General features: G+C 38.4%; 1 protein-coding gene across 1 annotated transcript in view; it reads right to left on the reverse strand.

Moving 5' to 3' along the window:
• The window catches only part of LOC117438466 (atrial natriuretic peptide-converting enzyme-like), a gene marked incomplete at its 5' end in the record, with an annotated part of 64603 nt that extends 52231 nt beyond the window's left edge, over nucleotides 1-12372 (reverse strand). Inside the window, 2 exon segments of the mRNA XM_034073980.1 lie at nucleotides 12163-12187; nucleotides 12190-12372. Of these exon segments, the coding sequence (XP_033929871.1) occupies nucleotides 12163-12187; nucleotides 12190-12372 (208 nt within the window).
• Nucleotides 12373-12981: the final 609 nt, after the last annotated feature.

Consider the following 12981-nt stretch of genomic DNA (forward strand, 5'->3'; position numbering starts at 1 on the left):
CTGACTGAAGGCAGATTGATGAACATTTTCAGCTACTGCTGGTCCTCATTACTGTTCTTTCCGCAGATCCATCCCTTCAGTTATCCCAGGATAACTGTTCCTGTGGCCACACAGTAAGCTGTATTCATGTATTGAGCCAAGGTAACCCTAGGGTATTTGGCTGGATTATTTTTTCAGCCAAATCTGTTTAAGGAAAAGTTTAAACTGGCATGGCTACAAGAGGAAATATGAATCATACTACAGCCATGCTATAAAGCACTGCGGAGTAATTCACTTATCGTTTATAGGCACACAGGCTAAGAATGCTGATAGATCCAAGGTCTGAAGCAGAATAAAGGATTAATAAAACAGTTGTGAGAGAGTGCTGGGGAGAGGGGGAATTACACAGAAAACTCAGTGGCAGAAGACACAAGACAAACTGAAAACCAGGGAAACATGATAAAATCATGTAAAGAAGAAAACTGAGTTTACCTTTCATGTTTCTACAATCCTGAAATAAAACAAGTTGAAGTGACAAGCTGACACAGCAACCAGATAGTTCTAATTGTCATTAATATTTTTCAGGATTTTCTAACAATAAGGACTTCCACAGAATATAAATGTCACAGAAGTTTCTACAATAGAGGAAACACCCACAGCCAAGATTACAGCTTTTTAGAGTGATTGTTCTTGTGAAAAATTCCTCTGTACCCTAACATAGCATGCCAACATGCAGAGCAGCATATTGAGTCACTGAACAGAGAGCTGTATGAGGCAAGCTCATAAAAATCTCAACGTTACTTTTTTGATTCATAGATTTGTAAATAAATGGGCTTTTTAAGGTTTCATTTTCACTTAATCAAGAAAATAATATACTTCCATCTTCCATTGTTTAGTTTTGATCCTTATCTTGCAAGTTATTTGTAAAGAATGCAATTTTTTTTCTCTATTTTTTCTCCAGATATAGGTTGAAACCTGAAATTTGCTGCATTACATAGTAATAAAATCTGAAAAGAAAGCAGGATTATTTTAGATTCTTGTGGTTATTTCACTTGACAAAATTATATTGAATCCATATAGCAACATCCAAGGAAGAAGCCTCAACTCCATGCAGTGCTTTGTAGTACTGGATGCAGAGCTAGCTGCACATATGTTTTGACTTCCCATCTTGTTTTTAGCTCATATGCATGTACTGTTTTCTTGAAGCAGGTTCCTGTGTGTGTAAGTACAATGATACATAATTAATGCATAAAAGGACAATATAGGACCCAAAGGCTGAACAATATTTTACATCTTAACGGAGAAAAAAGGCCTGAGAGGTGATCCTGGCAGAAGGCAGCAGCAGCTGCTCAGTTCCCCAGAGGTAAGGACTACTATTAATTGGCTGAATTGATGGGCACTTGCAAAAGCCTTAGAACAAATCACTGATATCCAAAAGAACCATACTGAACAAAGAGCTCACACAGAACTCCAAAGGCTTTTCAGACAGAGGAAGGAAATATAAATTCCTGATTTCAGTGACAGTGGAACTGGGAACAAATCCAAAAGGTACTACTAAAACATTACTCTTACCCATACAGAAATTAGTTAAGGAGGCAGCAGCTGCTGCTGAATTTCACATCTCCTACACCTCCTGCTATTGAATTTAGCATTTTCTACATCAGCTGCTGTTGAATTTAACATCTCTTTCAGGCCCATTGGACAATGTGGCCAAACTCAGCTGGTATCTGTAAGGATGGACACATACAGTCTCTACAATGCAGGTTAGAATTTGTAATCAGTTTAATCAATTATTTTGCAGACAAAACCTAGGTAAATTAACCAAAATAAGGATTTATTTCTATCTGGAATCAGCAACCACTAGAAGTTCAGAAATCCACTCTGATTCTGCTGTCACTTTCTGGACATGACAGCACCGTAAGTCACAGCTGATCTAATACCATAACAATCAAAACCACCTAATGTATAGGTTACGATGTATAGCAGAAGCACTTTATCTGTTCTACCACACTTAGAAAAGTGCTACATAAATTTTGCCTTATAGCACTGAAATTATTACCACAAAAAAAGCTAGCAAAATGATTTAATGTGCTTTGTATGACAGCCATAGCCAGCAAAGAGGATCTTCCAGATTTCTCTTACTGATCCCATCACTTGATTCAAACATGCCAGTGAAAATGTGAAAGATGTAATAAATGAATTAATGACAGCTATAGTTCAGACAGGAAACCATTTAAATAAATGTTATTTAAAATATTGCTACAATTATGCTACATTTTAACAATCTTGCACCGTCTGCCAAAACTTCTCCTAAATGAAGTTTCTGAAAATTTTCACCTGATATTCATCATGCAAGTGCTGAAAACACTGTTGATTTAATTTACTCTATAGAAATATCTCTTCAAAAAAAGAAGCTTCTAATATGTCTGAGAATCCAGGCTGTGAGGTCTTTAGATGTTGGCAAACAAAATTTGCACTTGGCAAAGACAAGCTGTCACAGTGAAATGGAAGTCCTCTGAATCAGACAAAGTTATTCCAACAGAATATTTCTGCTATAGAAATTCTGAAATAACAGTAAATCATACACAGCACATAACCATTTGCACAATCAGCATAATAAGGGCACCCCAAACAACATTGTACCTAAAGGACAGCCTCCCATTTCCAGAGATCACTGTGATCGGTACCATTAATTTCACATAGCTTTCCAAAACTCATGCTTCCCTGTGCGCTTCAGAGCACCATGAAAAGGAAGGCCTCAAGAATCAGCCTAAGTTAAAACTTTCTGTACCACATCAGGAATCCTAAGGAATCAGACTCCTATAACTCATTTACACTCTAGGGTCCTCCTTGTCAAGTGGAAATTCATTGCAATCTATTATCATGCTGCTTCCTCACAAAGTTGTTTTATAAACACTTCATGCTGTCAGGAACAGATGTCATCAAAAGAAACCTGTCCTACCCCCTTCTCAGCCTGGCTCCCAAACCTCTTCCCACCTCTCTTTGTGCCAACATGATGCATCATGCTGTTACACAATGAATCAGATCAGTCACTCCTAATTTAATTCAGATTGGTTTCTGGATCCAACATGTCATGGAGCTAAACAAATACTCCTGCCAGGACATGGAAAGGGCACTAATGAGCTGGGGAATAACAAGCAGGGAAACAGGGTAAGACTGATTCTTTCAGCAGCACTACAAAATTACACAAACTTAAAATTTACCATGAAACAGTTATCTGGAGCATGTTCTCCAGAGAGGCTGTGGAACGTCCACCCTTAGAGGTACTCAAAATTCAATTGGAAGTAGCTGTGAGCAATCTCATCCATCTTTAAAACTGGCCCTGACCTGAACAAGGGGGTGGACTAGAGGAGCTCCAGAGATCCCTTCCCACCTGCACAATCCAATGATACCAACTTGCCTATCCTGCTCAGGATGGTGTTTACTGCTACAGTCTCCACTGGGGCTACAGAAACTTCTCACTGTAGAGATAAATGTATAAAACATTAGTATGTCTCACTAACTGAACTCTGACTCATTTTTAACTGCAGGGGCTTTAAAAGTTATTTTTTAATAAGCTGAGCATTACAATGAAGCTAAAAATGAGCTGAAAATCATATGAATTAGTGGAGAATCCTTTAACCACTATTCAAAAACCTTTGTTTATTAAACTCTGCACAAGACAGTGTACTCATATCTACTAGAGAAGTTTTGCTCTAGTAAGATAAAATGTTCCCTCATATATATGTTTTTTGGTTTTGAGTCCAGGTGCACAAGTCTGATAGTTTTCTATCCATTAATGCTCCCTGTTTGTGAAAATGCAAACTTTTACTGGCAGCTCCTGTCCTATCATTATTGCAATTTATTAAATTAAATAAATCCCATTTTGTGAAAATAAAGTGTGTGTTTTCTGGCAGATATATTAAGTTTCCAAGCACTAACAAAAAGCCATGTCTGGTTTATGATTTGTTGCAAACAATTATTTCAATTACTCAAGTGATCAGTATTTGTTTATAAGTAGTAACACACTGCATGTGTAGGAGGATGACCTGTGATCCCTAGGTAACATAGCAACCTAGAAACCAGAAACCATTGCTTATAATAGGTAACACACACATCAAACCATTATAACAACGGGGCTGGAGGCAATCAAGCAGTAAAATACACATTTATAAAATACCAGTCCTCCTGATTTTCTTTTATGCCTCCTTCCCTTAACTCCTCTGAGCAGTATTGTGAAATATGTTTTCAAAGGAACATTCCCATACCCAGATTGTTCTCAAACATATTTCTCTGCTTGATAACCTTTCAACTCCGGTCTATTCATAATTCCTCCCAACACGCACGCTTTCAAAAAAGATTCTTTTGTGGCTTGGAAAAGTTTTTGTGGTTAATACATTAGATCACTGGAGAGGGTGAAACAACGCATGTAAGTTCGATGTTGCCTGCTAGAGTAAGCAAAGATTTTCACACCCACTGGACCACAGACGTAATTCCGGCCAATGTAGGATGCCATTGCCTATATCTCTATACCACTTTTCTAGCTTTTTTTAATTATTATTATTATTAATAATAATTTCTTAAGCAATCACTTTCTTCTGTACACTGACTTCTTTACACATTATACATGCCAGCAGTTGTAAACAGTGTCTATTTGTCGGTGGGGAATGGACAGTTCTCCGATGGGGAAAACACATTCTCTCCAGCATCTAATTGCTTTGCCCTGCTTTCTCCTTATTTTGTCCCTGGTCTGCTGCCTTCCCCTACACTGCATCTGCCATCTACTGGCACATTACTGTAAAAGAGTTTGGTATCAGAGACTTAATTTCATGCCTTTTTATGTAAGGGCTTGCACTAGCTCCAGTGCCAGCCCCAGCTGTTGGGAGAGTCTTTCTTAGGCCAACTCGCACCAGCAGAGCCATAACATCGACAGAGAAGCTTTCACAAACCATGATTTCTTAGAGATATGTAAACCAAAGTCTGGGGGTTAATTTCTGTAGGTATAGCCATAGGTAAATATATTTAAGACACAGAAGTTCCCCTAAAGTAAACACATTTTCTCATCTACTTCACTTACCTTCCTAGCTTCCAACAGCCATTATAAAGATCTTACCACTTACTAGAGCAGCCTCCCTGACAAATTTCAAGTTCCATTGCTCAAATACATAGAGATACGGGGAGCTACTGATGATTACAGGATCACCTTTTCACAAGCAACCCATTTTTTTTCTTTCTGTTTTTGCCTAGGCATAAAAAATTTAAATTGTGCTTCCTTCCCCAACCCCCCCAAAAAAAAAAATAAATTATATACATCTGAAGAAAGGGTCCAATAAGACAACATGCTAATCAACTTTAAACACAGGCATTTTAGCCAATGCCACAACATTGCCTATACTTTCCTTAGCATTCCTTGGAAAAAACAAACTTTGTATTTGTTACCTTTATACTGTCTCAGGTTGGAACCAAGTAGTAATGGCTCCTAAGGTGATAACTTCCTTTTAATGGTGCTCTGAAGTGCACAGGGAAGCATGAATTCTGGAAAGCTATGTGAAATTAACGGTATTGATCACCGTGATCTCTGGAAATGGGAGGCTGTCCTTTAGACACAGTAACTTCTGACTAAGTTGGCTAATGGCTCCTAAGGTGATAACATGCTGACTTCAAGGTCTGAGTTCTGAGGAACAGTGCAAAATATAATCTTCTCATTAGAAACTTTTTTTCTGCCTTGTAAGTAATAGTTCCACAATACTAATAAAATAACTCCTGAAGTATGAAACTATTTATAATACAGCATGCACTGAAGAAAAAGAGATCTTCATAAATGCTACTTCCCAAATGCTGTTTCTTAAAGTTTCTTCCTTTGTGTCTCAGCAAGATGGGCAGTGCCAATGTTTCAGAAATATGTGAGCATTCCTTTCTTTGAAGTCAGATGTAAACCAGCTGTTTCTTAACATTTCACTTGTATCTTATAAAGAACATGTTCTAGTCTTAGAACAGCAGAAATAAAGCTTTGTTTCTTGAAAAATTATTTTTCCTCAGAGACATAGCTGGCATTAGAGGGTTTGTTTTCCTCTAATTCCTTTCTCCGTGCAAATATTCCATCACTTTCTGAATCTGCTATTGTAGATGTTCTTTGTTTGATATGTACCTATTCATTATTTATTCAGTTTTCTGATTGAACTATCTCCAATTTGATTCCCTATCCCTTTAACTGGGGAAGGAACTCAAGTATGTTCAGCACCTTCACTGAAACGTGGTTTCAATCATGACCTTCCCTATGAGACCTGTTATTGTACACAAATATTTCCAAAAGTACACAGGAACATTTTAGTGCTATTTCACAGATATCACAAGCTGACAGGTATTTTTTGCTACTTTGAATCTCTACCCTGTGCATTACAACCATTTCACTTTCTCATTGCTGCAAATCAGTCCTATTTCACCTTGAACTAGTGCACTAGCAATTTGAGGGTAGACTGAAGCTGAAAATTATCATTTACATTGTGCAGAAAACACTTTACTAAATGTTTCTCATGATCTGTTGACTGCCATTAGCAATTCTATCCTCAATGTTTTATTTCTGAAAAAATTAAGACTATGCAACTACTACTATTACAACTAGTGATGAAATTACAGGTGTGGGAAGGCATACTGACTGTGACAAAGGGCACAATGAAAGGAAAACAAAACGTTCATTTGCTCTGCTGATCTGGGCTTTCTCCAGTTACACACACCCTGTGTGTCTCTCATTGTCTGCTAAACAATAACAATGGTATAAATTTCCTTTGTCGAATGCTTTAAGTCAACAACAAAAGACACAAAAATGAGGAACACTGACAGAGCATGCTATTTGTGTCAGCAAGTATTCACAACCTCATCACACTATCGTCCTCTCAAATTTGTGCTTGCTTTTGACAGCATTTGACTATACATGTTTTTCATCAGCTGGGTGTCTGACACTGTGGTTCAAGTCACAGTCATGCTCACAGGAACCACAACTAGACTTAAAAGCTGAAGACTGTATTATGACTATTACATATTCACAGATAGATTTTACAACAGTGTATTTCTGTACATAATCAGTTTAATGGATTCCTAAGGGCCTGATGCCAAGATATGGCAACACTTAAACCAAAACACATGTGATTTCAAACATTGTAGATATAAAGCACTTCATCCACTGAACATCACCTATGCTTTATTCATGATGAAATAGCTGAAGTTTATGACCTTCTGTTTCAAGGCTGATGAATAAAATAAATGGATCTTCTTAAGAGACAATCATTGCCAAAATTCCAGCTGGAATAACCTGTTTGAATCACGTTAACTTCATTGGTAAAAGGGGCTCCACCAAAAAGAAAGCGTATTAAAGGATGAAGCCACTCCCACAGGGTGTGAAAAGGCAGACTGCAAACTCAGGAAACAACTGAAAGCCACTATGCAAACATCTGAAAACAGTCTACATCCCATGTGCTTGGGTCATGGCAAGAAATACACTGGGTGGAATCATAAGAACAACCTAGAAGGACAAGGCGAGTGTGGGGCGGGGGGGAGGTGGAGAGAAAATCATCCCACCTTCTTCCTCAGAAGACAGTTGACTGATCATCACCAATGCTGTAGCTTAACTTTTTTAATCAGGTAGTGACAATTCTTAATGAAGCCACCACAGATAGGATACTATGACAGGGGATTCTAAATGTCCTTCCAGGCAGGCTTCTCAATACAGTTACTTCAAAAATTATTCTGAAACTGTAACTTCACATGCATGTAAAACATAAAGATTTCTTAAAACCTGCAGAATGGCAAAGTTCTCTGTAAAACTATAGGTTTATAGGATTGAGTGTGCCCTCAGCAAGTTTGCCAATGACACCAAGCTGTGTGGTTCGGTTGATAAGCTAGAGGGAAGGAATGCCATCCAGAAGGACCTCAGCACACTTGTGAGATGGGCTGACACCAGCCTCATGGAGTTTAACCATGACAAATACAAGGTCCTACACCTGAGTCAGAGCAATCCCAGGCACAGCTACAGGTTGGGCAGAGAAGAGATTCAGAGCAGCCCTGCGGAGAAGGACTTGGGGTGTTGGTCAATGAGAAAATGAACATGAGCCAGCTTCAGTGTGCACTTACAGCCCAGAAAGCCAACCGTATTCTGGGCTGTAGCAAGAGGAGCGTGACCAGCAGGTCAAAGGAGGTGATCCTGCCCCTCTACTCTGCTCTCGTGAGACCTCACTTGGAGTATTGTGTGCAGTTCTGGTGTCCTCAGCATAAAAAGGACATGGAACTGTTGGAACAAGTCCAGAGGAGGGACACAAGGATGATCAGGGGACTGGAGCACCTCCCATATGAAGACAGGCTGAGAAAGTTGGGGCTGTTCAGCCTGGAGAAGAAAAGGTTGTGTGGAGATCTCATAGCAGCCTTCCAGTATCTGAAGGGGGCTTATAGGGATGCTAGGGAGGGACTATTCATTAGGGACTGGAGTGACAGGGCAAGGGGTAACGGGTTCAAACTTAAACACGGGAAGTTTAGATTGGCTATAAGGAAGAAGTTCTTTACTGTTAGGGTGGTGAGGTATTGGAATGGGTTGCCCAGGGAAGTTGTGAATGCTCCATCCCTGGTGATGTTCCAGGCTAGGTTGGACAGAGGCTTGGGTGACATAGTTTAGTGTGAGGTGTCCCAGCCCATGGCAGGGGGTTTGGAACTGGATGATCTTAAGGTCCAGCATCAATATAGTGAGCCCCGGGGAGCTGTGGCACGCCAGGTTGACTAAGGTGGGGGGAGGGGGGGGGAGTGGTGAGAGGGTGATTGTGGTTGGGTTTTAAACCACAACACTAACCCTGACTATTCTATAATTCTATTTGATGATTCTATGATCTTGCTCAGTCTTGGCTTCCCTAGCTATTAATGTGACAGTATTAAGTGTTAAGACAAGTTTTTAAAATCTGATTTTGAAGTTATATTGGAAAGATCTCACCCATTCACCCCAGAAGGAAGTAGTTTCATAATGCCTTAAAAAAAGTGTCTTTGCTATCCAAATTATGAGCAAGCAATAAGCAAGCATAAGGTCTCACTGTACTTTAACTTTCCACATTCCATTCTCAGAGGTTTTAGCTGTATTTTCAATTTTCACATTTGTTGAAATTTATATTTTAAAGGTATTGTTGCATAATTCCTTAAAAGAGCAGGGCTGCCTGAGTGTACATCCAGTTGCCAGAATGAAATATAACTTTTAAAATTAATGTATTTTTACTGTCACGCATGATTTCCACTGCAGTAAGATACCGAAGAACAATTTTTAGAGCAACAGTATTGTGGCAGCCTTCAGAAATCCCAGTACCTAACTACACTTGGTGTTACACAAGCACTGAAGATACTCTGCTTGGAAACGTAATCTTTTTCAAGTGTTAATGAATACAATGTTTATAAACACATAAAAGATAAATGTGAAACAGACACAAGTTTAAACATCAGAGAAAAGCTATTTAATAACAACACACTGGATGCCAAGGATTAGTGTTTGTAACTTTCCTTCTTGTTATGCATTGTTATAATTACTGCTCCTATGGCTGCAGCTGCCAACACAGTTGCCTTTGACAATACTTAAGAATAGACATCTGAGCATCACAAGTTTCATTTTTTCTTTACTGTGTAGCAGCATTTACCAAATTGTACTTTAGCTAAATTTGAAATAATTGCTCTATAAAATAAGGCAGTATCAAAAGATGAAAAATAATGATCAAAGATGAACTGGCGATTAGAATGAAACAGCTGTAATTGACTGGAGGAACTAGTGACAATGTCAGTAACAGCTGTTCTCCATACTGGTGTACGTTTTGTAATACTGTATGTTAAAACCAAACACAGTCCCCCAAAAGGCCTACAGCATACGGTCATACCCCCATTCATTAACATCAGAGTGTTTCCACTGTGGCTTTTCTTCTCTAGTGTGTTTCTACCTCCCAGATTCAGATTCCCCTACTCTCTAAAACAGGCCAGTCTCTTCCACTTTCACATCTGCACTCAACATATACAAAGTAACCAAGAGCTTTTCATCACCAAACAAGAGTTTTCTTCAGATCTCACTCAGGTTGGGAGGGGGGAAGGAGGAAGAGGAGGAAGGTGTTAAACAACTGCTTTTTGCAGATACGATACTTCTGAAAAATCATTATTCTCGGGTTTGAAATACATCTCTTTGCCTGAAAAAAATCGATTCTACAAGAAAAACAGTAATCATGAAAATCACTCAGTTGCCTACAGGAAAATGTTTTCCCTTTAAAGAAGAAAGCAGAAGTAAAACTAGGACAACTCAGGTTTAGCAAACTCGACTTAACAAACTAGCACTTCATCAATCCACCCTTATAGTGGCTGCTACTCAGTCTACATTTTCAGCATCCCCCATGACACACTCTGAAGACATGGAATTACTGAAAGTGAATTCAGATTCTAACATAATCCTGCACCCTTCGCAGTCTCACTTTGGGCTTTCTTCCCAGTTGGCCTGCAGGGGCTGGGATAGTTGCCACAAAAAAAAAAAAAAAATAACACATTGTAAAGTAAGAACTGAGGGAGGCATTTTGACCTCCAGAACGTTAAACCAGAACAGGGGAATTCAGTTCCAGCTTTGGCATTAAAAACTAAAGGGACAAGGTCACTGTTGGTGAGATGGGGGTGACGAAAAACAACACATACAAAAAACCCTCTCTCCTGAATCTGAAATTTTTTGGTTGTCACTCAAAACCAGACCAAAACCTGCATGTTTCAAACATTAGTTTAACTTCTATCCTTTTTAAGTTAGCAAAGTAGTTGTCATAATGTAAGCCCTGCAAGAAAATTTCTTCAGGAAAAAAGTGCAAAAGGAAAGGCAAAAATCTTACCCTTTCACAACTTTGATCGTTTGATGAGCTTTGCACTTTTGACACACACCACTCACTCAAAAAGTTTGTGAAAGTCAAATTCCAAACAAGACCAAGTAAGTGAAGCAAACAAGAAATGGTCTCTTCTGTTGCTGAACACTAAAATGCATTGATTTATTACGTGAACTCACTTTTCTTGTTTGTTCTATAATTTCGAGAAACAGCAGGTAGCTTAAGGCTGTATGTTACCAGTTTCTTTAACTGGAACAATTTTAATACTGAATTAGAGCAGGGGGGCTATAATTAATCATGCACTGAATTAAACAGAGTTAATTGAAAATAGTTTTTGGTAGTCTAACAAAGATACGCACACAGGTGCATTTGGATTAAACAGCTCAGCCAATCTAACAGTCAGCCTCATTCCATCATTACCCTCTAGTGGAATGGCAGGCATATATGGCCTCGAGTGGGACTGTCATTCTCATTGGCAACTATATTTTAGACCTCATAGAACATTTTTCGTAAGCATCATGTCCTTTCTAAACTGCACAGCTTCCAGCATCTTGGTTCTTGCTATATTAATGGAATCACTTATTCAATTGCCTTATTCCCTTCCACTGAATTTCACAGTGAAGAAATTGCAAATAAGGAGAAAGAAATCTACTGTCTCTCTTTTCCCCTCCAGAAACATCAGATCATGTACATACAAAAAACTCCCTTTTTTTCCTTTTTGGGCCATATTTTGACTTTAGCTCTGTTAAATTGTCTGATCTTTTCCCCAAATTAAGCTCAATGAAAAAAGTGCATGCATATGATAGTAATGCTGTGTAATTACATAAATGGAGAAATAGAGACATGCTTAAGCTTCCAAAACAATTTATGTCACTCTGAATACATCCTACTAAAATCTAGTATCATAGAACATATTTTTAGTATTAACTTTTCTGAAGGAAAAGACTAAAAAAAATTGAAGTTAATTAACTGCCACCACACTTTATGCAAATGTTATAAATATCTAATGTTGTTACAAAGCATTCCATTTCGACTCACACAGATTGGAGCAGTGAGGTACAAGGATTCTGGATAGCCTTTTTTAAGAAAATAGGCCTGACTGCCCTAATACTGCTGTTTTATTCGGTACAGTGGCATTTTTTCTAAGATAACTCTATTGCAGTTGGCTTATCATGGCAGAAATGTTGTGACACGTCTGAGAGACAGGAGTTTTGCAATGAGAAGGTCATAGACTTAGTTTGGATCTTCCCTTGTCTGATTAGACAGAGAGTATTTTACCACACTTGGCTCTAGTCACTGACTGATTTTCATTCCCAAATACCTGTCATCACCGTCACTGATGCATTAGGAAGAGCAAGACTACAGCCAAACAGCATGATGTGTTGATAGCAGCTGAGACGACCGAGATAACTGAAGAACTTCAGGAACTTTTCCATTTCAATACTTTTGACAATGGAAAGAACTGAAGTTATAGTGGTGTAGTTATATGGCAGCATTTGGCACTGACTGTTGGTGATATTTATGCAGGCACCTGTGAAATCAAAACAATATATTTAGAACAAAAGGATCACCAATTAATAGGTGGTTCAAAGCACATACTGAATTGACTAGTCATCACATATACTATATAACCAATGCCTGTACCTCACAGACAAGATTACATTCCATAATGATGATATAATACTGTCCAAAAATAAGTATCTAAGAAAAAAAAAAAAAGGAATCTGGAGAAATGCTGTAGCTTAGTTTGGAAAACCAAATAATCACAATCCTCTCACTATCTACAAAAATGTACTAGAAAAGACATAACACAAAACTAATTCTTTGATACAGATTGGACAAATACACCACAAGAATACCCTGGATGCAGCCAGCTTTGTCTGAAACTAAGAATGGAAGTCATAAAAAAAAATAAGGCTAATCAGCTGCTCTGATTTCAGTGCTCCCATAAAGTTTTTCTTTTTGCTACCATTCTACTTTACAGCTGGCTTTCCTGCCAAAATCATTAGCTTGCTTACCTGTTCTTCCACCAGGGTGATGGTTTTGCCTCCACAGTCTTTCTTGTCTATCTTTCCAACATAAAATTATCTGATTTTACAGGTTGAACACCAACATCTGTCCTAAACTGTTGTTCCACTCT

Source organism: Melopsittacus undulatus, unplaced genomic scaffold (assembly GCF_012275295.1).
Source record: "Melopsittacus undulatus isolate bMelUnd1 unplaced genomic scaffold, bMelUnd1.mat.Z mat_scaffold_350_arrow_ctg1, whole genome shotgun sequence".
Lineage (NCBI taxonomy): Eukaryota > Metazoa > Chordata > Aves > Psittaciformes > Psittaculidae > Melopsittacus > Melopsittacus undulatus.